General features: G+C 42.2%; 1 protein-coding gene and 1 pseudogene across 1 annotated transcript; both read left to right on the top strand.

The window, feature by feature from the left end:
- LOC133054813 (zinc finger protein 345-like) lies at nt 1–14,349 on the top strand (annotated as a pseudogene).
- Nucleotides 12,996–27,345, top strand: LOC133055196 (zinc finger protein 736-like). The gene is made up of 5 exons (XM_061140625.1): nt 12,996–13,020; nt 14,366–14,454; nt 21,276–21,399; nt 21,891–21,983; nt 26,679–27,345. The coding sequence occupies exons 1-5, from the start codon at nt 12,996–12,998 to the stop codon at nt 27,317–27,319; spliced, it is 972 nt and encodes a 323-aa protein (XP_060996608.1). The 3' UTR covers nt 27,320–27,345.
- Nucleotides 27,346–27,391: the final 46 nt, after the last annotated feature.

Genomic DNA, 27,391 nt, shown 5'->3' with positions numbered 1-27,391 from the left:
GATCTGGTGAGTTTGTTAGTTTAAAACCCGGATGTCGTCGTCCCACGGCCCGTTGTCCTTCACACGTGGGTGTCGGGAGTCTGTGTGGAGGTTCAAGGTACCGCCCCCATTTTCCCGTCCCCAGTGTGTCCTCGCATCCCCGTCAGAAGTTCAGAGGTCCGTTAGCTTAGCTGCCGGGCCCCTGGGGCCCCCGTCCGCTTCCTGTTGACATCGGTCTAGAGTCCATGTCCTTCTCTGGCAGTTCTGCCTTCTAACGTGTAGAGACCGCTGCTTAAAAGTCCTGCATTGCCCAACCTCGAGGTCCCTGATCCACGAAGAGGTGAAGGAGGCTCTATTCTATATGGAGTTTGGTCAGGGTCTCGCCTGTGGTTTGAAGGGGAGGGTCAGCCTAGAACGCGTGGTTTTCACAGGAAGGGCCGCGAGTTCTGAAGAAAAGAATAAAACTAAAAACACCTCGTTTGTTTCTGTGTTCCAGAATCCCTGCTGTGTCAGTGGCCGTGGAGGATTGTGATTTGTACCTGTTGAGATCCTCCCTCTGTGTGGGGCTGTGTTACAGGGAGCTTGCTGTGGTTTTCTAAGTATTGAACAGCCTATTTTCTACCCTCGGGTCGCTTCCCAAAACTGATCTTACCTGAGAAGGAAGACCAGAGGAGAAGGAGATCAAGGAGTCAGAAATGATTCCTTCCGAGGTGAGAGGCATAGTCCGTGTTTGTTCTGTCTCTCTTTCCTGAAATGCTGTTTCTTTGGACTTGATAAGCTCCTTAACTTCAGAACGGGTTTGTTTGAACCTACCCATAGTCATCATGCCAAGGGACCCATTGCCCTCCTGGCATGTGTGACAGAAAACAATATTGCCGGGCAGAGAAGCTCACTCAAGCTTTTAAGTCCCGAGCTTTTATTCGGGTTTAGCTACACAGGTGGGATTGATAACATCTCCAGCATTCTCCCCTCCTTAGAGATTGGGCTAATCAGCCCACCTGGCTCAAAGCCCCAAATCTCTAGTCACTTCGTTGGTCTTTGTGAAATGCCCAGCCTCACAACTTAAGTCATCACATTATTAAGCTAGGGGCCGACCGTAGGTCATGTTGCTAGCATAAATTATCAGGGCCCACGGAGAGTAATTAAGCTACTTCAGTCACTAAGGAAATTCCAAGAGGGGGAAAAAAAAAAAAAACCAAAACCTTAAATTCCAAGAGTAGTTAACAAACTTCCAGAACCTGGGGACCAAAGCCTGCCAAATTCTTTTTTTGTTGTTGTTTTGTTTTGGTATTTATTTGGTTTTGGCTATACTGGAATTTTGCTGATGGTCTTGGGCTTTCTCTGTTGTGATTAGGAGGGGCTACTATCTTGTTGTGGAGCTCTGGCTCTAAGGCACGGGTTCAGTCATTGTATTAATACCTGGCAGGCTTGGAGGATGTGGGCTTCAGCAGTTGTGGCACACTAGCTTTGTTGCTCTGAGGCTTGTGGGATCTACCCTGACCAGGGATGGAACTCGTGTCCTCTGCATTGACAGTCAGACTTCTCACCAGTGGACCATCAGGCAAGCCCCTAAATTCTTTTTTTTTTTCTCCCTAAATTCTTTATTACATAACGCTGAATCCTAAATCTTTCCTTTATGCCCTTTGACTTTTTTTTCCCCCTCTGATTTTTCTTACTTTGGAATATCTCACCTGTTTCAATATTAAAAAATATTTTGTTGTGTTTACCTTCTATTGTTGAAAATAATGTCTAAGTCTCTCTTTAGGTGAGCTTCTTTGGCTACCTTGTAACTATTTTGCTTCATCTATTTTGAAGTTTTACTAGTCTATACAGTTAAAACTTCATCCGTAATTTGGCAGAATTACAGATTTACAGATTGTAATTACAGAAATCTGTAATTTCCCTCTTTATGTTTTTTTCATTTTTAAATTCAAAATTATGTTGGCTCTCCTAGATACAGCTGAGATTTATACTGGAAATATCCATGTTTGTTTTGAGTTTGAATTGTTCTGAATTTGGAGTCACTGAAGTCTTTATGTCACCACATCTTCCAAGTAAAACTTGTGGTTTTCAGACTTTATATGCTTCAGTAAAGCTTTACAGTTTCTTCACATAGGTCTGGAAATGTGTTCTAAATAGGTGTCATGGTATATTTGCTAATAAAATGTAGACTGTTTCTCATATTGTGTTTTTGATCATTGTTACTAAAGAGAAACATTTGTTTTCAGTGAACCCAAGTGACTCAGTGGTAAAGAATCTGCCTGCCAATGCAGGAGAACTGGGTTTGATCCCTGGGTTAGGAAGGTCCCCTGGAGGAGGAAATGGCAACCCCCTCCAGTATTCTTGCCTGGGAAACCCCATGGACAGAGGAGTCTGGATGGCTACAGTCCATGGGGTCGCAAAGTGTTAGATGTGATTCATGTGACTTAGCACACATTCATGCACAATTTGTAAATGTTTGTTTTACCATAAATGCTAAAATACACGAGTTTTTTCTTTTTTTTTTAAAGGTGGATTAAAAATGTTTCTTCCAAAAGATCTGTTGCTTATGGAAGGTTACTTTTACATGAAGTGTGTTTAGGTGTGAATCTGTGTGTGCAGGCAGAAACCTAGGGCTTATTTAAAAGCCATCATCATTTCATGAAGATTTGTATTGATTCTAACCTTTGAAAACTGTTCTTACATATTTTCCATGGCCTTCGATTGTTTCATTTTAGTGAAACAAATATATAGTTCCATTTTAATATATGTATGCATGGAAATGTTCATATGATTTGATCAGTTATTTTTCTTGTATTCTTTACAGTTAGAGAAACTTCTATGAACTTTCTTTAGAGCTGTCCCTATGTATTTGTGTGTGTATTATTAAAGTTTAGAGTACATAAAGTGAAGTAAATTTAAGCTGTTTAAGGAATGTTTGCTACATATTTGCAAAAAGGTGGAACAGCAACATAATTGGAAGACTCTGTCAAAACTCTCAGAAAGATATATAGTATATCCTAAATAGTTAAAATGCTTGTTGCTACTGAGGATGCTGTCATATTTGAACTGTAAAATGTGTAAAACACCTGAAGTTCAAAAGTAAGCATGAATGCTTACCTTACTATTGCATTTCGTTATTATTCAACATGGCCATTCATGGAGCAGAATTTTAAATACCACTAGTTAAAAGAAGCTTGTTAACAATACTAAGGAAAAAAGTTAAGCTTGCTAAAAGAAATGGCACATTTGTCCCACTCAAGAACTCTTGGGTCAGAGTATGCTTTTTAAAAATATTCCCTGTTTCCTTGATAGAAAATTCATCCTGTGTCATACAAATACAACACTCAAAAATAAATATGCCAATGTTGTCCTTATTATTTTATCATTTCTTTTCCAGATCAGAATAGTTTCTGAAATGGTTTGTGGTTCATTTCTCATCTTTTTTTGGCTTCGGATTGTAATAGAATATATTGCTGTGTAAAAGTCATATTATACTCTAACACCAGTTCAGTTCTGCTCCCAGGACTGAGATAATGAGATGAATCGCATGCATGGATTTCTTTCAATAAATTCTTTCCCTTCAGTAAATCTGTCTAGTCACGACCATCCCTCTTGAGATACAGGTTTTCTTCTGACCTTATGACCATTGTTAATTCCTTCTTTCCTTGGTAACGGTTACTATACGCTTGGTTTTCTGATTTTTATGATTGTCAAAGAAATTCCTTAACATCCTGTATATGCTCACACAACGATCATTAAAGCACCCTTGTTCCATGAGAGCTTGGGTCCCTGTGTCTTTCTTTCTTTCTTTCTCTTGCTCTCTCTCTCTCTCGCTCTCTCTCTCCCTCTCAGGCTAATTCTCTAAAGCATGGAAACCTCCCGAGCTCACTTTCTCACCCGGACTTTCAAGAGTTCCTCGAGAGGTTGCCCTGTGCCTTCGTGAGTGGTACAAGCCCTCTGTGAAGGGCTTTATAGGTTCTCTGCATAAACCAGGGAATATCAGCTTCTTTCTGTCTTTTACTTTCTTATTGTCAACTCTGGACCAGCAGGTTCCGGGCTATTAAAGGACTGCAACGTTGGGCTACAGATCAGGGAAGTCATATATGAAGTGAAATTTGCTTACAACACATTTTTAAAATATTTATTTATTTGGCTGCACTGGGTCTTCTTGTGGCAGGTAGGATCTTCAGTCATCCTTGTAATTTTCAGATTCTTTGGTTGTGACATGTAAACTCTTAGCTACAGCATGTGGGATCTAGTTTGCTGATTGGAGAAAGAACCAGAGCTCTGTGCATTGGGAGCTCAGGGTCTTAGTCACTGGATCATCAGAAAGTTCCTGAACTAACATTTTTTTAATGATAGATTCAGGTCATAGTTTCCATATAGTGCCAAAATACCCATGCAGTGATAATGCATTCCTCCATGTACTTCTTATCTCATGACTCATGTTCACTGGTTTAGGTGTTTCTGTGAGATTCCCATACTATGAATTTGTTTTTTTCCACTTGACTTGAACAAGTGTCTTGAAAAGAAAAAGTGAGGGATATGCCTAAATTCTCACAATTAATGGAGTAACTCCATGTCTTCTTACTTTCTTTCTGCTTTGGAAGATGAACACTCAGGTGTATTGAGCAGAGATGCTGGGTTTGGGGAGTGGGGGTTTTCATCCCAAGCCCAGGTCTGATCTTTTCCAGTACACTCCATGCTCACATCAGAGAGTCTCATCACAGTTTTGTATTTTCCAAAATGTTTATAAGAATCTAATTAGTCCTAATCTGAACACTGAAAAATAAATATGCTAATGTTTCCCTGATGATTTTATAAGTTTTCTTTCAGATGAGAATAGTTTCTCTAATGGCTTGTGGATCATAACTCATCCTCTTTTCTTCACATTAGAAATAGGGTAGAAAGGATTACTGTGTAGAAAATATATTTTGTAATACCAGCCAAGCCACTGAATCAAGACCAGGTCTCTGAACTTGCTGTTTTCATCTTGGGTCACATAAGGAAGTCTTCCCACAGCCACATGCGCTCTGTACTTTGTATTTCAGGGACGGCTGACATTCTGGGATGTGGCCATAGACTTCACTCAAGAGGAATGAGAAAGCCTGGACCTCGGTCAGCGGGAATTGTACACGGATGTGATGTTAGAGAACTACGGGAACCTGGCCTCCTTGGGTGAGGATAACTGCCTTCCAGAATCACTCACCTACCCACTAGGTTTTGGTTCCTTCATTTCTCGAATGTCTTCCGAAATTTTCTGCTTCCCACAATAGTTCCAGATCTCTGCTTTCTAGGGGAAAATGAGTATCTGTGAGTTTAGAAAGAAAGGCTTCAGGATGACTCGTTATGCTGGTGATGTTTTTCTTCCTTGATGTACTCCGCCTCCTTCATTCTAGGTTAGTGGTAATTGTGTAAGTTCTGTGGTATTAAATAGGTGCACACTCTCTTAATTTCACATTGACACCATTTACTTTTGCCTTAGTACTACTTGACCAGAATCTCAGGATATGATTGATAGGTGTTTGTTAGTATTGTATAGCGGCTTTGAATAAAGTTATTTCTGGATATCGTTTTCTAGAACAAAATGCATTCTCGTCTCACCTGAATACATATTGGATTCGATACTGATGAATCTGTAACAGTACAAATTTTCCTTTCTCTGATCAACAGGATTTGTCTCTAAGCTGGACCTGGTCGCCTTGCTGGAGCAACTGAAGGATCCCAGGAATATAAGGAGAATGGAGACAACAGCCATTTACCCAGGTAGGTATGAATGGATGGAGATGATGACTCAGGTGAGTGATCCAAGGAGCAGCGAGGAACTCATCCTTCATCACATGGCTTTGGAAGATTTGCTTCAATGGGAATGGTTTTTTGAAAACCTGGGTTTGTGTCTGCTACTGTCGTAGAAATGTATCACCTGCCCCATTCTGTCTCTTAAGTCATTCATGAATTTATCTCCAGCAATTAGTTTTCTCCACCACAGTGTGAACTAAAAGTCTCCTCTTGGCTTGTGACAAACTGCATTTATTACTTGCTCTTCCATTGCCTGGGGGCCCTAGGAAAACTCTGCCCAATTCTGAGTAAATATGTGACAGTCCTTTTCAAGTTTCCTTCTACCTCTGGACAGAAATGTGTGAGTGGAGTGGTAGACAAACTGCCAAACTTCTAGGAATACTGGGGATGTGTTTTTGTCCTCTGGTTTATAATTTCCTATCCACTGGGAGCAACACATAGGACCTTCTATATAAATTTCAAATTCAAGTAATTTTTCCCTGCAGAAAGCACAATCTTGAGAAAATGAAAGAATGCACATCTCAGGTTGACTTCAGAGTTTCTCTTTCACTTATATGATCTCAGGTTAAATATCTTAAGTGTATTTGCCCTGATTCTAACTTTCTAAAATACTTTATATATTCTATTACCTCATAAAACTTTAAAATAAATTCACATAAACTCTTAGCACATTTCCCACTATATTATTAATAGTTGATTCAAACTATGACCGTTTTTAGGTTATATAAAGAAATCTTTTTTAAAAGTTCTAATTGGAATATAGCTGTTTTCCAATTTTGAATTCCTATACAGCAAAGATAATCAATCATACATATCAGTCAGTTCAGTTCAGTTGCTCAGTCGAGTCTGACTCTGCAATCCATGGTCTGCAGCAAGCCAGGCTTCCCTGTCCATGATCAGCTCTCAGAGCCTGCTCAATCTCTTGGCCATCGAGTCAGTGGTGCCATCCAACTATCTCATCCTCTGTCGTCCCCTTCTCTCATCTTCAGTCTTTCCCAGCATCACGGTCTTTTTCAGTGAGTCAGTTCTTCGCATCAGGTGGCCAGAGCATCAGAGCTTCAGCATCAGTCCTTCCAATGAATATTCAGAACCTATTTCCTTTAGGATGGAGTGGTGTGATCTTCTTGCAGTCCAAGAGACTCTCAAGAGTCTTTTCCAACACCACAGTTCAAAAGCATTAATTCTTCGGCACTCAGCTTTCTTCATGGTCCAAATCTCACATCCACACATGACTACTGGAAAAACCATAGCTTTGACTAGATGACCCTCTGTCAGCAAAGTAATGTCTCTGCTTTTAATACGCTGCCTGCTTTGGTCACAGCTTTCCTTCCAAGGAGCAAGCGTCCTTTACTCTCATGGCTGTAGTCACCATCTGCAGTGACTTTGGAACCCAGAAAATAAAGTCAGTGCTTTCACTGTTTCTCCTGCCGATTGCCATGAAACGACCTGACTGGTGCCATGATCTTCACTTTGTGAAGGCTGAGTTTTTTAGAGTTTTCACCCTCTTCTTTCAGTTTCATCAACAGACTCCTTAGTTCCTCTTCGCTTTCTGCTATAAGGGGGGTGTCATCTGTACATGTGAGATTATGAATATTTCTCCCTGAAATCTTGATTCCAATTAGTGCTTCCCCCAACCTGATATGTTGCATGACATACTGTGCATATAAGTTGAATAAGCAGGGTGACAATGTACAGCCTTGACGAACTCCTTTCCCAATTTGGAATCAGTCCATTGTCACATGTCCAGTTCTCACTGTTGCTTCTTGACACTCATACAGATTTCTCAGGAGGCAGGTAAGGGAGTCTGGTTTTCCCATCTCTTGAAGAATTTTCCACAGTTTCTTGTGATCCTCACAATCAAAGTCTGTGGTGTAGCCAATAGCAGATGTAGTTGTTTCTCCAGAACTCTCTTGCTTTTTATATGATCCAAGGGATGTTGGCAATTTGATCTCTGGTTCCTCTGCCATTTCTAAATCCAGTTTGAACATCTGGAAGCTCTCAGTTCACATACTGTTAAAGCCTTGCTAGGGAAATATTTGAGCCTTTACTGTTTGAAATGAGGGAAATTCTGTGGTAGCTTGAGCATTCCTTGGCATTGTCTTTCTTTGTGATTGGAATGAAAACTGTCCTTTCCCAGTCCTGTGTCCACTGTTGAGTTTTCAAAATTTGCTGGTTTATCTAGTGCAGAACTTTAGCATTATCAGCTTTTAGGACTTGAAATAGGTCAGCTGGAGTTCCATCACTTCCACTAGCTTTGTTGGTCATCATGCTTTCTAAGTCCTACTTGACTTTGGATGCCAGGATGTCTGTTCCTAGGTTAGTGATCACACCATCATGGTTATCTCAGTCATTAAGATCTTTCTTGTATAGTTCTTCCATGTATTCTCACCAACTTGTCTTAATATCTTCTGCTGCTTTTAGGTCCATCCCGTTTCTGTCCTTTATTGTTCCCATCTTTGCTTGAAATATTCCTGGTACCTCTAATTTTCTTAAAGAGATCTCTAGTCTTTACCGTTCTATTGATTTCCTTCCCATTTAGGTCTCCACAGAGCAATGAGTAGAGTTCCCTCTTTCAGTCATAGTTTTAAAGTCTCTCTTCTTACTTAATTTCTTAAAACTAGTACTTTCTTAAGTTTATCTTATTTGTATTCAGCTTCCTTGGACACTGCTTAGGTGTCCTCAGTTTCTGATTAGTTCTTTGTCACTATCATTCATGATTTTTAGATTGAAACATCTAATAGACCATTCTCAGAAACTTGTGTGGCAAGACATGGATTTAAGAATTATTAGGTATATAGAATTTGTGAAAGTGTTTGCTGTCTCCCCTTAACGTGACTAAAAGCAGGAAGTAATCATTAGATTGCCTATCACCTCTGAATTCAGTGGTGCCTGGAGGTTTTGATCTTCTTTCTTCCCTGATAACCTATTTCTTTGCCATGTCATTTTGTCCATCATTCGGTTTGTGGTCTCTGTTTTGAAGGCTACAGGAACCGAGTTAGTCTTCCTTCTGGTGTCTGCACCTTGGTGGGTGAGGTTGGTCCCGAGGTTTGTGCCCTCATCCTCTTGATCTGAGCTTTGATTGTTGTTAACCATGACCAGAGCCTGCTGTGGATATTCAGGGCTGTTTCCCCATTGTTCTCTGGTTGTTACTGCCCTCTCTCTGGTGGTGCCTGCTCCCTGCGTGGTGGAATAGAGCCTCCAGATCTGAGTCTTAGCTGTGATTCTGATCTGTGGTGCGAGGCAGGTGGGACTGGAGCACCCGCACATGGAGAAAAGTCACTGAGTATTACTCCTCTGGGGATGTTCACTCAGGATGTGCTCTGGTTCCCCCTCTCATGCGTTCTGCAGGCTCTCATGTGATGTAGTGTAGGCACTGCTCTTGGCCCCACCTTAACCACGGGCATGATGGTACATGGCCCTGGATGTTCGCAGATGTTGTTTTCACAAGGTCACCGACATAGATTCAGTGAAGTCAGGTCCTGGGATTGCATTCAGCGTGGAGCTGGACCTGCTGTGGTGCTCTGGGGCAGCTCAGGCTCTGTCCTGGCACAGCCCCCTTGTGTGGGAGCCCACGGAGTCTACAGCAGCTAGAGCTGCCCCTGCCTTGACTGAGAGAGCGCTGGTAGGTGATTCAGATGCTCTGTAGGGGCTGAGGTTACACAGCCGGCCCTGGGTGTGAGACCGTGGCTTCTGTTGCTGCAGGGAGAGGTGTTAGCTTTTCTTGTTCATCCCTGGGGCTCAGCTGTGCTTTCAGCTCCATCTGCGCGTGTGGGCAACTCACAGGTGTCTGCTCCTGAGCTGCCCCAGAGCACAGGAGTCTGCTGACTGTGGAGGAGGTCGATGGGGGAGGCCGTGCCTGGGGGCTCAAAAGTCCTACGTGGGTGGAGGTCTTCATAGTCCTTGGCGAGCAGGTCCGGCAGAAGGGACAAAGGATGCAATGGGCTTCTTCTCTGGGCATCACTCAACAATGACACTCTGCTCTCTGGTGGTTCAGGCTTCCACCACAAGCATCCCATTTGCAGGGCTCCTCCCGCAGTCCCATCCCTTCAGGATGTTTCCTCACAGCCAACCTCAATCCTCTGCCTGGGTCTGCTCTCCGAACCCCACATTCCAGCACCCAGCCCTTGTCCGCAGTGGTGGACATGCCTCTAAGGCTGGGTGGGCAGGGCAGGGGTCAGGGCCCCGTGTGCAGGTCTCACTCTCTCCTGCTGCCACACGCTGGTTGCCATGTTCTCTTCCCAAGTAGAATGAAGCTCTCCTTCTGTCCAAGCCCCTGATGAGAGGCTTCCCCGGATGTGGAGTCCGCTCCTGAGTTTCATGTCCCCCCAGGTTGCAGGCCCCATCCCATTTCCTCTTCCTTTTCCTTCTTCTTTCTCGTGTCCTACCTGGCTCAGCAGGAATCTTTCTTGTTTCTTTAGATTTCGAGGGGTCTCTGCTAGTGTTCAGCTGGGCTCTGTGAAAAGTGTTCCATTTCTGATTCGTTTGTTGAGACAGAGATGGTCTCCACACCTGCCTGATCCTCTGGCATCTTGATGCTTCCATCTCTATTTTATTTTATTATCTCTATTTTAGTTTTAAACTAGCTATGGTCATCGATTTTCTCTAAATGTTTAAAGATATTCACTGAGAATAGCAGGGGAAGTTACTTGTTATTTGATATCTTTCAGCCTTGTCTTCACAAGACACCCAGGATTTGATGCTGAAGAATCCAGCATTAGAAGATGTATTCCCAAAAGCAAACCTAGGAATATATCACATATTTCACCTCAGAAACTTAAATTTAAGGAAAGTCTGGGAATATACATGGGTATATGAAAGACAGAGAGGATGTTTATATGGACATAAAGAAATGGAGACAGTTACACAGATTTCTAACATTACTGGAAAAAGAATTGAGCGACCTGAGTCACGTTGGGAAAAACACCCACTTCAGTCTTCAACATTGGCCAAGATGTGTAAGTGTTTAAGAAAAGATTTCCATCCCTTTTTGAAACATACATGTTCTCTAAAAGGAAACGTGAACTATCTGGGAGGTAATCTTGTCTCTACTGCAAATACTCATTCACACAATTCTGAACATAGGCTTCGACTCAACATACATTCAAGCATGTCTGAACACCTACAATTTAACAGTGAGTGGGAAAACTCACAATCTAATCAATTTGAGGGATCTGTGAGCAGGGGCTCATTTTTCTTCCCCCAACAGATATTTTCTCTCCATTCCAAGATGTATAATGTTGATGATACTGGAAGAGATGCGATCCAACCATCATTGTTCCATACATATTGTGATATGGTCAGTACACAACAACTTTCCGTGTGTAATAAAATGAGTCAGACCTTAAGTAAGAGCTCCAGCTCCAATAATTACAAGAGTATTTCTGGTGGACTGAGAAGGTATTCAGGCAATGAACCTGGGTATACGGTTGAAGGAGACTCCAACCTTAAGAAACATCAGGGACCCAAATCTTCTAACAAGGATTCTACAAGTAATAAATGTAGAAATGCCTTTGATCAAATGTCAGGTTTTTCTCTCGATAAGAGTACTTGTACTGAAGAGGGGACTTGTACTGAATATGGTATGGTTTTTAATCAATCTTCAGAACTTATTCAACCACAGACTGTTCAGAACTCACAGAAAGAAAACAAGTGTAAGATATGTGGGAAACTGTTTAGTAAATCATGCCATCTAAGGAGACATAAGAAAATTCATACAGGAAGGAAACCTTTCCAATGTACACAATGAAGCAAAGTGTTTAAGCATCGCTCACTTCTTACTAAACATCAGCGAATTCACACTGGAGAGAAAGATTATAAATGTGCAGAATGTGGCAAAGCCTTTATTTACAACTCACATCTTATTGAACACCAGCAAATTCATACTGGAGAGAAGCCTTATAAATGTAAAAAATGTGACAAAGCCTTTAGTCGTCCCTCACGTCTTGCTGGACATGAGCGAATTCATTCTGGGGAGAGACCTTATAAATGTAAAGAATGTAACAAAACATTTACTAAGTGCTCAAATCTTATTAGACATCAGCGAATTCATTCTGGGGAGAGACCTTATAAATGTAAAGAATGTAAGAAAACATTTACTAAGTGCTCAAATCTTATTCGACATCAACGAATTCATTCTGGGGAGAGACCTTATAAATGTCAAGAATGTAACAAAGCCTTTATTCAATACTCACATCTTACTCGACATCAGCAAATTCATACTGGAGAGAAGTCTTATAAATGTAAAGAATGTAACAAAACCTTTATTGAATGCTCACATCTTACCCAACATCAGGAAATTCATACTGCAGAGAGACCTTATAAATGTAAAGAATGTAACAGAGCCTTTATTCAGTGCTCCCAACTTACTCAACATGAGCGAATTCATACTAGAGAGAAGCCTTATAAATGTAAAGAATGTGACAAAGCCTTTATTCGTCCCTCACTTCTTACTGGACATGAGCGAATTCATTCTGGGGAGAGACCTTATAAATGTAAAGAATGTAACAAAACATTTATTCATTGCTCAAATCTTACTCGACATGAGAGAATTCATTCTGGGGAGAGACCTTATAAATGTAAAGAATGTAACAAAACATTTATTCATTGTGCACATCTTACTCGACATCAGCAAATTCATTCTGGGGAGAGACCTTATAAATGTCAAGAATGTAACAAAGCCTTTATTCAATACTCCCATCTTACTCGACATAAGCGAATTCATACTGAAGAGAAGACTTTTAAATGTAAAGAATGTAACAAAGCCTTTACTACGAATTCGGCCCTTACTCAACATCACCGAATTCATACCGGGGATAGACGTTATAAATGTACAGAATATGGCAAGGCCTTTTTTAACGTTTCTAGTCTTACTAAACATCAGCGAACCCATACTGGGGAGAGACCGTATAAATGTACAGAATGTGGCAAAGCCTTTAGTCATAGTGGTAATCTCACTAAACATCTGAGAACACACACTGGAAAGAAACCCTCATAATGGAACAAGTGATGGAAGATGGAACATGCATCTGAAAACACAAGAGTTTATGTAAGAAACCTATGGGAATGATGTAACAAATATATAGAAAGGTTGTTAATCAAAAGTTAAATCAAAGTAAATATCAGAGATTGCATACTAGAAGGCATTTCATCAGTTTTGTTTGCAGAGGTTTCTCTGAAGGAGGATGACTGTAGGGAGTACTCCATAGTTAAAACACATAGAAGTTGGATGTATTAGCATGAATCGTGTGATGAAGGTTTATGGTTAGAAAGTTACAATTCTTAGCAATGTATGTATTCTTGTTAGTAATGACATGATTTGAGATTATTTGAAGTGAATGTAATTCAGCACTCAAATAATCCGTACAGTGCTCACCAGAATCCTTGTCTTGGTTTGAATGGATGAATCCACACTCAGCCTAGGGAGTCCGAGGCACTTTACTCAGGGTAACTTATAAAAGCTAAACTGCAAGTACTCCTGTTTTCTCTGCCTGATTCCAGCTTTGACCTCTCTCAGAAACTCCTGCCCTAAATCCTCCCCTACAGAGAAGTCTTAGGTGTGGTGAGTGTGAGGCTTTGAGCTCAGAACTCCTGAACATTGGTTTTGGGGAAGAAACATCAGAACAAAATGGGATTTGCTGATGATTCCTTTCATGGCCCCACTGTAGACCTGCAGATTTATAACTTCTTGGAATGGGGACCTGGCCACCAGGGATCTGTATTCATTGAAATGGTTCAGAAAGAATCTTTAGCCAAGTGGTTTCCATCTGCTTTCCCATCAGGATCATGTGACCAGTGTCAGGAAATGACCTCACTGATGCCCTCCCAACAGAGTTCTATTTTGGTCCTGTGGGAGCATCAGTGTGGTGTGTAGGATGTGCTCCAGGGGATTCTAAGGGGAGGCCCGGGATAAGGACTTGGCTCCTGGTCCACTTGTGAGAGCTGAGGCCCAGCTTCAGTGCCAGGAGAGGCTGCAGGGTTGGTCTAGCTGGATTTGGACCGGGGAAGTCAGTCAGCTCACACCGTCTGTGTGAGCAGAGTGTTAGCAGCTATCACTGGGGAGAAAACAATCAATAAATTATCTCACAGGCTGGTCTCCAGGTAGGAATTGATTGTTCCTGAATCTCTCCTGAGACAGAGGACAGGAGAGGTTGTTCTTCTCAGCTTTTCAAGGTCTTTCTGTCTAGTGAGAGAGTCATTTCCTAGGCAGGTTGAGAAGAAGCTTGGGAGTCCCCAAGGAAACAGGGGTCTGGAATTCTCAAGCAAGAAGAAAGGACAAACTTTTTTCTTTCCTCTACATTCCTTAGGATTATATAACAATAATGTATTCTGCCTGAGGACAGTCTCTGGATTAAACCTTCTGGCTAAACCTGTTATTTTAAAATGTAAATTATAGGAGTAGATCTGGTGAGGTCTTTACAACCTCCAGGCATTCTTTGGATTCATTGGAGAGTATGTAACTCCATTGCTAACACTAGCAAGTGGATGCTCTTTCTGCCCCCTTCTGATGTCTATGTCAGAAGCTTTCTCTGTCTCCTTTATACTTTAATAAAACTTTACTACACAAAATCTCTGAGCAATGAAGCCTTGTCTCTGGCCCCAGATTGAATTCTCCAGAGGCCAAGAACCCCAGTGTCTTTGCGTGATTCAGCAACAACCTTTCATCCTGGGGGCTCATCCGGGATTCTTCAGATCAAGGTAAGGATGCTTGGAGCTCTAGTTCTCCTAGCGAACACGTTTTCTGCTGTACTTGACTAACTCTTTGGTGCGCTTGCATGAATGAATGAAATGCCCTGCATGAAGCAAGTGAACTGCTCTGCGGTTCTGTGGTGACCTCATAGGGCCGATGGCAGAAACCTGTCAGGGATTTATACTGACCTGCCAATGCCAAGAGGCACCCAAGATCTCCTTCGGGGGCTGACCAGAGATGGGCTAAGCATGTGGACTGAACTCTCCTTTCTTGGTCAAAGTTTTTGGTCTCTTTGGCCATTTCATAACTCCTTGCAAATTAGATGGAGGACAGGAGACAAAGAGGTAAAGAAAAGCAGGTTTCTCCAATCTATCCCTGGGATCATATACACAGAGCAGCCAGAGAGACCAAGGAACAGCCACACATGAAGAGGCTGCCTCTTCATGAAGCACCCACTGGGAGAAATAATCAGTCTATGAGAATTAATAAGCCTTTTTCTTATCAAGAAATACAAGAAAGCAAGGAAGATTTGGGAGACTATTTAGAGGACCCAGAAAAATATATTAAAGCTTTTAAAGATGTTTCTCTGCTTTATGACCTTACTTGGAAGGATGTGATATATATCTTGGGACAAATGCTGACTCCCGACTCAAAAAAGTTTTGGGAAAAGCGGTTGCTTATGGAGATGAATTGCTTGGTAATGAATCAGTAGGGAAGAGGGAGATAATCACCCTCCCCACTGGGAATGAGGTGGTCCCAATTACAGAACCAGACTGGGGCTACAACACAGCTAAAGGAAGATGGGATCAGAGTCATTTTGTCAGATATATTCTTGAAGGACTCAGGCAGGGGTGTGCTAAACCTTTAAGGTAAAGTTGCTTAGTCGTGTCCGACTCTTTGCGACCCCATGGAATGTAGCCTACCAGGCTCCTCTGTCCATGGGATCTTCCAGGCAAGAGTCCTGCAGTGGGTTGCCATTTCCTTCTCCAGGGGATCTTCCCGACCCCAGGATTGAACCTGGGTCTTCAGCATTGCAGACAGACGCTTTACCATCTGAGCCACCAGGAAGCACATTAAAGTAAGCCTTTAAACTATGGCAAATTGGCAGACATAGAACAGGAGGAGAAGGAAGCTGCTGGTAAATTCCTAGATAGACGGAGAGAAGCAGATTCACTGAGATTGATCCCAAAAGTGAAGAGGGAAAAGTGATCTTAAAGGATAGATTTCTCACTCAGTCTAGATACCAGCCATAAGCTATTAAAAACAGGCATATGGACCAAATCAGTCTTTAGATAATCTGTTCCAACTGGCTCAGACAGTCTATTATGGTAGGGATTATGAGGAAAAGAAAGAAAGACAGAAAAAGACAAAGGAACAGGTGGAAGCCTTCTCAATGGCTATGAAAACCCTTCTTAAACAGCCTGAGAAAGATGCCCAGAGGGACCCAGGTGAAAAGGGATGGAGTTGCTATTACTGTGGAAAGGAGGGGAACCTCAAGTGGGATTGCCCTCAGGCATCTAAGCTGCCCCCAGTTCCATGTCCAGTCTGCAAAGGACCACATTGGAGGAGAGACTGCCCCCAGAGGCGTAGGTCTCAGGGGTCGGACTCTCAAGCCAATCAGGACTGAAGGTGCCCAGGGGTCCCCACACAAGCTCCCATCCTAATTACACCTGATGAACCCCAGGTATTAATAACTGTGGGAGGCCAATCTGTCAATTTCCTTTTAGATACTCGGGCAACTTACTCTGTGTTCTGAAACCCCTGGCCCACTATTTTCCCAATCTGCTTCTGTAACGGGACTGTCTGGACAAGCCAAAAGATGGACCAGATAATCTATGTGAGCCTACTTCTGCTGACTGAAAAAATCCTGAGTCTGCCGTTTGATCCTTAAGAAAATGTCCTCCCATCCTGGCTCATTCTTACTCTGAATTCCACAATCAGTCTAACTGCTGGGTCTGTGGAGTGCTCCCCTCTTCATCAGTGGAAGGCCTCCTGTGGCGGACATCTCCACTTCATGCAAAAGACTCTCCAAGTCTGCAAATACCATCAATAACAGTCACATGTGATGCCTCATCTTAAACTGATGACATCTAAAAACCTTAAGCTGGACTGATGTAACTATAGACATAACCTGACTTTTCATTTTGATTTTAACTTGGTTTAATGACTCTTTTGCCTGTAACTGTATAATGGGATATTCTAACCATCTAAAAGCTTTTAGTTTAGAAATGGTTGTCTAAGCTTCCTCATAGGAGGGAGCCTAGACACAGCCTCCTCCAACTATTACTGGGGGCCCCTGAATCAGAGACCCTCAATATGAGGGTTAGGAGAATAGTTGCCTCAACAACAATTTAGAGACCACACCCCTTAACAGCAGAAGTAGTTATGGAACGGAAACGATGCCCCTTTCCCTTGGCAACACAATTTTAAAAGAAAGTTGGGGGGGGGGGGCGGGGTATAAGAGAGTCATTTCCTAGGTAGGCTGAAAAGAAGTCCAGGGGTCCCCAAGGAGAGAGAGGTCTGGAATACTCAAGGAGGAAGAAAGGACAAACTTTTTACTTTTTTCCCTCTACATTCCTTAGGATTATATAATAATAATGAATCCTGCCTGAGGACAGTCTCTGGATTAAACCTTATGGCTAATCCTGTTATCTTAAAATGTAAATTATGGGAGTAGATCTGGTGATGTCTTTACAACCTCCAGACATTCTTTGGATTCATTGGAGAGTATGTAACTCCATGGCTAACACTAGCAAGCGGGTACTCTTTCTGCCCCCTTCTGATGTCTATGTCAGAAGCTTTCTCTATCTCCTTTATACTTTAATAAAACTTTATTCCACAAAAGCTCTGAGCGATCAAGCCTCGTCTCTGGCCCCGGGTTGAATTCTTCTCCTCCAGAGGCCAAGAACCCCGGCGTCTTTGTGTGATTCAGCAACAACCTTTCAGTAGGAGTGGTGGTTGCAGGTTAAAGAGCTCTGTTGATGCCCTCCAAGGTATTTTCTCAAAACTCAGAAGTGCGTTTGCAGCATAACATCCCCAGAGAAGACAGAATAGGAAGAGGAAGAAGAGGAAACGGCAGCTTCTCAGGTAAATGTCCTATCCTGGGTCTCCGGCTGTGTCTGCTTTTCCTCCTGAAATGCCCTAATGAGAATATGCAAGCCTTTAGTTCTCTGCTCTTAATTTTTCTTCCCAGGCATTTGTTATCATCTTAGTTTTCCCCATTTCCTCTTATTATAGCAAAGACCTGCCCTATAGACTACTTCCTTGTGTCCCAGAGCCTTTTCTCCGTTGTCTGCATCCTCGCTTTCTATGGAGCATGATGAATTCTCAACATGCATCAGCGACTTTGAAATGTTCAAAATATTCTTTTTTGAGAGATTAGCATGGGGAGTCACTCCTATCCTCACTCCCACTGGGATGTGGTTTGGTGTTTGGATTTTAGGGACGTTGGGAAATGCAGTGATGACTTAGCACCTGGATGCAATTTAGATATCTAAAACTGAGTTTGAAAATGCCATTATCCATAGAACCAATTCTCTTCTTTCCATGGGATTTTCCAGGCAAGAATTCTGCAGTGGGTTGCCATTTTCTCATCCCGGGGATTCTCTCCACCATGAGACTGAAGCCACATCTCCAGCATTGGCAGGCAGATTCTTTACCACTGAGCCAGCTGGGAAGCCCAGTGACTCAACTCAGTGGTCCAGAGTTTTTCAGAAAATGTTCAGAAATAAAAAGAAAACTAGGAAATATTGTCCTTTGCATTGCTAAGACTTACTAGTTAAATGCATTATGAGGATATTAAACAGGGGAAGTATAGGTGACATGAAATTTGCATAAAATTAACATTTTAAAATGTTAGACTCAAGTTATAATTTCCTTGTTAATTCCAGAATGCCCAGCCAGTGATAGTGCCTCTTTCATGTGATTCATTTACACCATGACATCTGGTGTAATGATGTAATGATACCACTGGTTCTGGAGACGTCTCTTTGACATCATAAGGCTATGAAATTCATACTTCTTTCCTCTCTCTTTAAAGAAGATTGTAGAAGAAAGGAATAAGGAATGTGTGGAAATGCTCATAGTTAATGGAGAAACTCCCCCATCTTGGTTTTTCTTTGCTTCTGAGAATGAACACTCATTGTGTGGATTATAGATGCTGGGTGTTTGGGGTAGGTGTATTGATCATCCAAGACCAGGTGTGATGTGAATATTGTGGTACATGCAGACAAAGCTCATTCGTCTTCTACAAAAATAACCCCTGATAAGTAGACCTTGCTATCCTGATGTCCTTAAAACATGGCCATAGTCTGCTCCTGAATCGCGGAATTAAAAATGGGTGAACAATAGCTGTAAATCAAAGAATCAGCGCTATGGGAAATCCAAGATGGCTGCCTGGCTTTTCCCAGCTCCCTGACAAATCTCATTTTTATTTGATGGGTTAAAGCCTTCCCTGGCTACAGGGTTAATGCCCTCAAAATGAAAAAAATATGTTTCACTGAATAGTAAATTTTTCATTGTTTAAGTAAGTTTCTAGTTTTCTTAATTAAGGTCTAGTGTTTACCAAGACTCATTTCTGAGATAGTTCCTTGTTATATTTCTAAAAGATTCAATTAAGTTATTATAAAGGACACTAAGTTTGTTTCTAAAGCTAATCTCAGGAAGCAGTCTTCAGATAAAGATGAGATGCTCCATGATGTACAACCAGGAGATTAACACCAGGCTATAGTCATTTAAGAAATGAAGTCAGATGACCTGGGGTATACTGGGCTCTACCTAATGAAAGTTCTTGACTTATCATTCTTACTTATGACCTTCCTAATAACTGCCAGCTATAGCTATATTATTTTCTATATTGCTTGTTTCAGATTGTTTCTTATGTTACTCATGTGACTGAGCCTGTGATGAAATGCTGATACGCAGTTCCAGATGAGATCAATGATTGTAATAATGTAACACTAGATATGGGAAGAAGCAAGAACAGGGAATGTTTTCCTGTACCAAGAGGCTAGTAAGACAGGTATGGTCCAGAGATTTTGCTACTCACAAGGCCTGCTCTAGAAACAGCACATTGAGTGGCCTATCAGTGGAATCTTCCATAGACCTGGGAATGAGCCTTTCCAGTGCCGCGGGACACAATGGCCAAGAAGTGCCCCCAAAGCATGGTCAACTATGTGGCTACAAAGGGGCCCTGCGGACTGGACTCTGCCAGCTGTCTCTACAAAGAGGACATCATGACCATTTCAACCTGCCGACCTTCAACAGCCCCAAAAAGAGTTCAGAGTAGAGATCAGAAAGAAGGCACTCTGAGCTCCGAGAAAAACCCAGAAGAACTGGCCTTCTGATAGTCAGATAGTTTCAGGTAAAGATTTTGTGAGCCCAAATTCTTGCTTCTTCTCGTACCTAGAGAAACACTAACGTGACGAACCAATGTCCAGTTCTGGTTCTCCTGGCTGCCCATGAGCAGCTTTTCTACTTCTTTTCATCTTTGGGCCATGTACCTTTAACTTTCTTGTAAATTTTGTTTCTTTTAAAATACCACACATTTCAAAGTGGTCGTGCAAGAATATTTCCTGACCAACACCTAGACAATGCTGAAACAAGTCACCTTATCATTCCATGGGCTCTCATCGCCCTCCATAAATGCACCCTAACAGACTAGGAAAAGGGAACTCAGATTCCAATGGCACCCCTGCTCAGCCTGAAGAAGCCAGAGCGGCCATCGCCACTTTCTCCTTGAAACTGGAATCCCTAATGTGTGAGAAGAGAAATGGGTAGATAGTTAGACATGTGCAAGGTATTAACAGGGGCCAAAGAATTGGCCTTAAAAATAAAGTGAGGGAGGTATGTGGTGACCCACGGACTAAAGAATAGATAAAACCAAGGAGGGTCTTGGAATGCAGGGATGGAAAAACAAGACCCTTAGCAACTTTCTTGCCCCATGCTGTAACTATTGATGGATTGCAGGTCCTTCTGAGCAGCATAAACTGTCTCCTCTCCTCCCCATAAGGAGAATGTATTTTTCTTTTTCTTGGGGGGCAGAATCTATTTTTCTTACTCTGCCCCCCACCTAGTATATGTGCCTCATCCATTCAGCAAATGATCCACAAGACCCCTATCCCACTCCTTGTACCCTGGCTATGAACGTGGACTGAGGACCCCTGTTCAACATCCGTTCTCATTTGAGCTGGCCTGCTGTTCTAACAGCGTCCCCCATTCTAATAAACTTGACTTGCCTCTCATTTAGTCTCATGTCTGGAATTTCTTTTCCAACCCGAGCCTAGACCAAGAGAAGGGTTACTATCCTATTAGACTTGTTAAAATCTGTAAAACAGTTACAGTTCCAACTTAAGTATGAAATCTTACCTTACTATTCTATTTCATTGAGGTTCAAAATCGTCATTCATCAAGCAGAATTTTCAACATTGCTAACTCAAATAACCTTGCTAAAAATGTGGCTCTTTGGCCCCACTTCAGAACTCTTGGCTCAGATACACTTTAAAAAAATTTTTTCATGTTTCTTTGATAAACAATTTATCCTATGTCACACGAGTAGAACGCTGAAAAATAAATCTACTAATGTTGCCCTGATGATTTTATAATTTTTCTTTCAGATGAGAATAGTTTCTCTAATGGCTTGTGGATCATAACTCATCCTCTTTTCTTCACATTAGAAATAGGGTAGAAAGGATTATTGTGTAAAAAATATATTTTGTAATACCAGCCAAGCAACTACTTCACGACTAGGTCTCTGAACTTGCTCTTTTCATCCTGGATCACATAAGGAAGTCTTCACACGGCCACATGCCCTCTGTACTTTGTATTTCAGGGACGGCTGATCTTCCGGGATGTGGCCATAGACTTCACTCAGGAGTGGGAATGCCTGGACCTCGGTCAGCGGGAATTGTATAGGGACGTGATGTTAGAGACCTACGGGAACCTGGCCTTCTTGGGTGAGGATAACTGCCTTCCAGAATCAGTTACTTACCCACTAGGTTTTGGTTCCTTCATTTCAAGAATGTCTTCCGAAATTTTCTGCTTCCCAGAGTAGTTCCAGATCTCTGCTTTCTAGGGGAAAATGAGTATCTCTGAGTTTAGAAAGAAAAGCTTCATGATTCTTTATGCTGCTGATGGTTTTCTTCCTTGATGTACTCCGCCTCCTTCATTCTAGGTTAGTGGTAATTGTGTAAGTTCTGTGGTATTAAATAGTTCCACACTCTCTTAATTTCACATTGATACCACTTACTTTTGCCTTAGTACTACTTGACCAGAATCTCAGGATCTGATTGTTAGGTGTTTGTTAGTATTGTATAGCGACTTTGAATAAAGTATTTCCGGATATCGTTTTCTAGAACAAAATGCGTTCTCGTCTCACCTGAATACATATTGGATTCGATACTGATGAGTTTCTAACAACACAAATTTTCCTTTCTCTGATCAACAGGACTTGTCTCTAAGCTGGAGCTGGTCGCCTTTCTGGAGCAACTGAAGGATCCCAGGAATATAAGGAGAATGGAGACAACAGCCATTTACCCAGGTAGGTATGAATGGACAGAGGTGATAACTCAGGTGAGTGGTCCAAGGAGCAGCGAGGAACTCATCCTTCATCACATGGCTTTGGAAGATTTGCTTCAATGGGAATGGTTTTTTGAAAACCTGCGTTTGTGTCTGCCACTGTCCTAGAAATGTGTCACCTGCCCCATTCTGTCTCTTAAGTCATTCATGAATTTATCTCCAGCGATTAGTTTTCTCCACCACAGTGTGAACTAAAAGTCTCCTCTTGGCTTGTGACAAATTGCATTCATTCGTTGCTCTTCCATTGCTTCGGGCCCTAGGAAAACTCTGCCCATTTCTGAGTAAATATGTGACACTCCTTTTCAGCTTTCCTTCTACCTCTAGACAGAAATGTGTGTGTGTGAGTGGAGTGGTAGACAAACTCTCAAACTTCTAGGAATACTGGGGATGTGTTTTTGTCCTCTGGTTTATAATTTCCTATACTGGGAATGACACATAGGACCTTCTATATAAATTTCAAATTCAAGTAATTTTTCACTGCAGAAAGCAAAACCTCTTAAAAATGAAAGAATGCACATCTCACGTTGACTTCAAAGTTTCTCTTTCACTTATGTGATCTCATATTAAATATTTAAAATGTATTTGCCCTAATTCTAACTTGCTAAAATACTTTATTACATTCTATTACCTCATAGAATTTTAAAATAAATTGGCATAAACTCTTACCACATATTCCACTATATTATTAATAGTTGATTCAAACTATGACAATTTTTAGGTTATATAAAGAAACCTTTTTTAAAAGTTCCAATTGGAATATAGCTGTTTTCCAATTTTGTACTCCTATACAGCAAAGAGAATCAATCATACATATCAGTCAGTTCCGTTCAGTTGCTCAGTCGAGTCTGACTCTGCAATCCATGGTCTGCAGCACGCCAGGCTTCCCTGTCCATCATCAACTCCCAGAGCCTGCTCAAACTGTTGGTCATCGAGTCAGTGGTGCCATCCAACCATCTCATCCTCTGTCTCCCCTTCTCTTCTCTTCAATCTTTCCCAGCATCAGGATCTTTTCCAGTGAGTCAGCTTTTTGCATCAGGTGGCCAGAGCATCAGAGCTTCAGCATCAGTCCTTCCAATGAATATTCAGAACCTATTTCCTTTAGGATGGAGTGGTGTGTTCTTCTTGCACACCAAGAGACTCTCAAGAGTCTTTTCCAACACCACAGGTCAAAAGCATTAATTCTTTGGCACTCAGCTTTTTTCATGGTCCAACTCTCACATCCGTACATGACTACTGGAAAAACCATAGCTTTGACTAGACGACCCTCTGTCAGCAAAGTAACGTTTCTGCTTTTAATACGCTGCCTGCTTTGGTCACAGCTTTCCTTCCAAGGAGCAAGCGTCTTTTACTTCCATGGCTGTAGTCACCATCTGCAGTGATTTTAGAACCCACAAAATAAAGTCAGTGCTTTCACTGTTTCTCCTGCCGATTGCCATGAAACGACCTGACTGGTGCCATGATCTTCGTTTTGTAAAGGTTGAGTTTTTCAGCTTTTTCACCCTCTTCTTTCAGTTTCATCAACAGACTCCTTAGTTCCTCTTTGCTTTCTGCTATAAGGGTGGTGTCATCTGCACATTTGAGATTATGAATATTTCTCCCTGAAATCTTGATTCCAATTAGTGCTTCCCCCAACCTGATATGTTGCATGACATACTGTGCATATAAGTTGAATAAGCAGGGTGACAATGTACAGCCTTGATGTACTCCTTTCCCAATTTGGAATCAGTCCATTGTCACATGTCCAGTTCTCACTGTTGCTTCTTGACATGCATACAGATTTCTCAGGAGGCAGGTACGGTAGTCTGGTGTTCCCATCTCTTGAAGAATTTTCCACAGTTTCTTGTTATCCTCACATTCAAAGACTGTGGGGTAGCCAAAAAAGACGTAGTTGTTTCTCCAGAACTCTCTTGCCTTTTATATGATCCAAAGGATGTTGGCAATTTGATCTCTGGTTCCTCTGCCATTTCTAAATCCAGTTTGAATATCTGGAAACTCTCAATTCACTTACTGTTAAAGCCTTGCTAGGAAAATGTTTGAGCCTTTATTATTGTTTGAAATGAGGGAAATTATATAATAGTTTGAGACTTCCTTGGCATTGTCTTTCTTTGTGACTGGCATGTAAACTGACATTTCCCAGTCCTGTGTCCACTGCTGACTTTTCAACATTTGCCGGCTTATCTAGTGCAGAACTTTAGCATTATCATCTTTTAAGACTTGAAATAGGTCAGCTGGAGTTCCATCACCTCCACAAGCTTTGTTGGTCCTCATGCCTTCTAAGTCCTACTTGACTTTGGATGCCAGGATGTCTGTTACTAGGTTTGTGATCACACCATCGTGGTTATCTCAGTCATTAAGATCTTTTTTGTATAGTTCTTCCATGTATTCTTGCCAACTTCTCTTAATATCTTCTGCTTCTTTTAGGTCCAACCCGTTTCTGTCCTTTATTGTTCCCATCTTTGTTTGAAATATTCCTGGTACCTCTAATTTTCTTAAAGAGATCTCTAGTTTTTACCGTTCTACTGGTTTCCTTCCCATTTAGGTCTCCACAGAGCAATGAGTAGAGTTCCCTCTTTCAGTCATAGCTTTAAAGTCCCTCTTATTTAATTTCTTAAAAGTAGTACTTTACTAAGTTTATCTTATTTGTATTCAGCTTTGTTGACAATGTCTTATGTGTCCTCAGTTTCTGAGTAATTCTTTATCACTATCATTTATGACTTTTAGATTGAAACATCTAATAGACCATTCTCAGAAACTTGTGTGGTAAGAAGTGGATTTAAGAATTATTAGGCACCTAGGATTTGTGAAAGTGTTTAGTGTCTCCACTTAAGATGACTAAAAGCAGGAAGTAATCATTAGATTGCCTATCACCTCTTAATTCAGTGGTGCTTGGAGGTTTTTATCTTGTTTCTTCCCCTATAACCTATGTCTTTGCCATCTCATTTGTCCAGCGTTCTGTTTGTGGTCTCTCTTTTGAAGGCTACAGGAACCGAGTTAGTCTTCCTTCTGGTGTCTGCACCTTGGTGGGTGAGATTGACCCAGATGTTTGTGCCCTTATCCTCTCTTGATCTGGGCTTTGATTGCTGTTAACCGTGACCAGAGCCTGCTGTGGATATTCACGGCTGTTTCCCCATTGTTCTGTGGTTGTTACTGCCCTCTCTCTGGTGGTGCCTGCTCCCTGCGTGGTGGAATAGAGCCCCCAGACCTGAATGTTAGCTATGATTGTGATCTCTGGTGCGAGGCAGGTGGGACTGGAGCACCCGCACATGGAGAAAAATCGCTGAGTATTACTCCTCTGGCGATGTTCACTCAGGATGTGCTCTGGTTCCCCCTCCCATGCGTTCTGCAGGCTCTCATGTGATGTAGTGTAGGCACTGCTCTTGGCCCCACCTTAACCACGGACAGAATGGCACATGGCCCTGGATATTCACAGATGTTGTTTTCACAAGGTCACCGGCATAGATTCAGTGAAGTCAGGTCCTGGGATTGCATTCAGCGTGGAGCTGGATCTGCTGTGGTCCTCTGGGGCAGCTCAGGCTCTGTCCTGGCCCAGCCCCCTTGTGTGGGAGCCCACAGAGTCTACAGCAGCTAGAGCTGCCCCTGCCTTGACTGAGAGAGCGCTGGTAGGTGATTCAGATGCTCTGTAGGGGCTGAGGTTACACACCTGGCCGTGGGTGTGAGACCGTGGCTTCTGTTGCTGCAGGGAGAGGTTTCAGCTTTTCTTCTTCATCCCTGGGGCTCAGCTGTGCTTTCAGCCCCATCTGAGTGTGTGGGCAACTCACAGGTGTCCTCTCCTGAGCTGCCCCAGGGCACAGGAGTCTACTGATTGTGGAGGAGGTCGATGAGGGAGGCCGTGCCCGGGGCGCTCAAAAGTCCTACATGGGTGGAGTTCTTCATAGTGCCTTGCAAGGACAAGCTGGCACAAAGGACAAGGGGTGCAATGGGCTCCTTCTTTGGGAATCATTCACCAATGGCACTCTGCTTTATGGTGGCTCAGGCTTCCAACTCAAGCATCCCACTTGCAGAGCTCCGCCCTCACTCCATCCCTTCAGGATGTTTCCTCATAGCCAACTGCAGTCCTCTGCCTGGGTCTGCTCTCCAGAACCCACATTCCAGCACCCAGCCCTTGTCTGCAGTGGTGGACCTGCCTCTCAGGATGGGTGGGCAGCGCAGGGGTCAGGACCCCGTGTGCAGGTCTCTCTCTGTCCTGCTGCCACACGCTGGTTGCCGTGTTCTCTTCCCACAGAGAATGAGGCTCTCCTTCTGTCCAAACTGAGCTGCCCTAGTGAGGGGCTTCCCCAGATATGGAGACCTCTTCTGACTTTCATCTCCCCCAGGATTGCAGGCCCCAACACACTTCCTCTCCTCTTCCTTTTCCTTCTTCTTTCTTTTATCCTACCTGGCGCAGCAGGAATCTTTCTTGTTTTTTTTAGATTTCGATGGGCCTCTGCTAGTGCTTAGCGGGGCTCTGTGAGAATTGTTACATTTCTCATACATTTGGGCAGAGATGATCTCCACGTCTGCCTAAACCACTGGTATCTTGATCCTTCTGTCTCCATTTTATTTTTAAACTAGCTACTGGTCATCAATTTTCTCTAAATCTTTAAAGATATTCACTGAGAATAGCAGGTAAAATTACTTGCTATTTGCAATCTTTCAGCTATGACTCCACAAGACATCCAAGATTTGATGCCAAAGAATCCAGCATTAGAAGATGTATTCCCAAAAGCAAACCTAGGAATATATCAAACATTTCAGCTCAGAAACTTAAATTTAATGAAAGACTGGGAATGTACGAGAGTATATGAAAGATGGAGAGTGTGTTTAAGTGGACATAAAGAAATGCAGACAGTTATACATAATGCTAACATTACTGCAAAAAGAAATCAGCAACATGAGTCAAACTGGGAAAAACACTGCCTTCAGTCTTCAACATCTGCAGAGAAGTGTAAGTATTTAAGAAAAGATTTTCATCCTTTTGTGAAACATACATGTTCTCTGAAAGGAAATATGGAAAATCTGGAAGGTGATCTAATCTCTACTGCAAATACTCATTCAGACAATTCTGAACTTAGGCTTCAACTAAACATACATTCAAGCATGTCTGAACACCTACAATTTAACAATGAGTGGGAAAACTCACAATCTCATCAATTTGAGAGATCCATGACCAGGAGGTCATTATTCTTCCCCCAACAGATATTTTCTCTGCATTCCAAGATGTATAATGTTGATGATAATGGAAGAGACGTAATCCAACCGTCATTGTTCAATACATATTGTGATGTGGTTAATACATAACAACATTGCATGTGTAATAAAATGAGTCAGACCTTAAGTAAGAGCTCGAGCTCCAATAATTACAAGAGTATT

Source organism: Dama dama, chromosome 4 (genome assembly GCF_033118175.1).
Source record: "Dama dama isolate Ldn47 chromosome 4, ASM3311817v1, whole genome shotgun sequence".
NCBI classification, from domain to species: Eukaryota; Metazoa; Chordata; class Mammalia; order Artiodactyla; family Cervidae; genus Dama; species Dama dama.
This window is presented reverse-complemented; position numbering and strand designations above follow the sequence as displayed.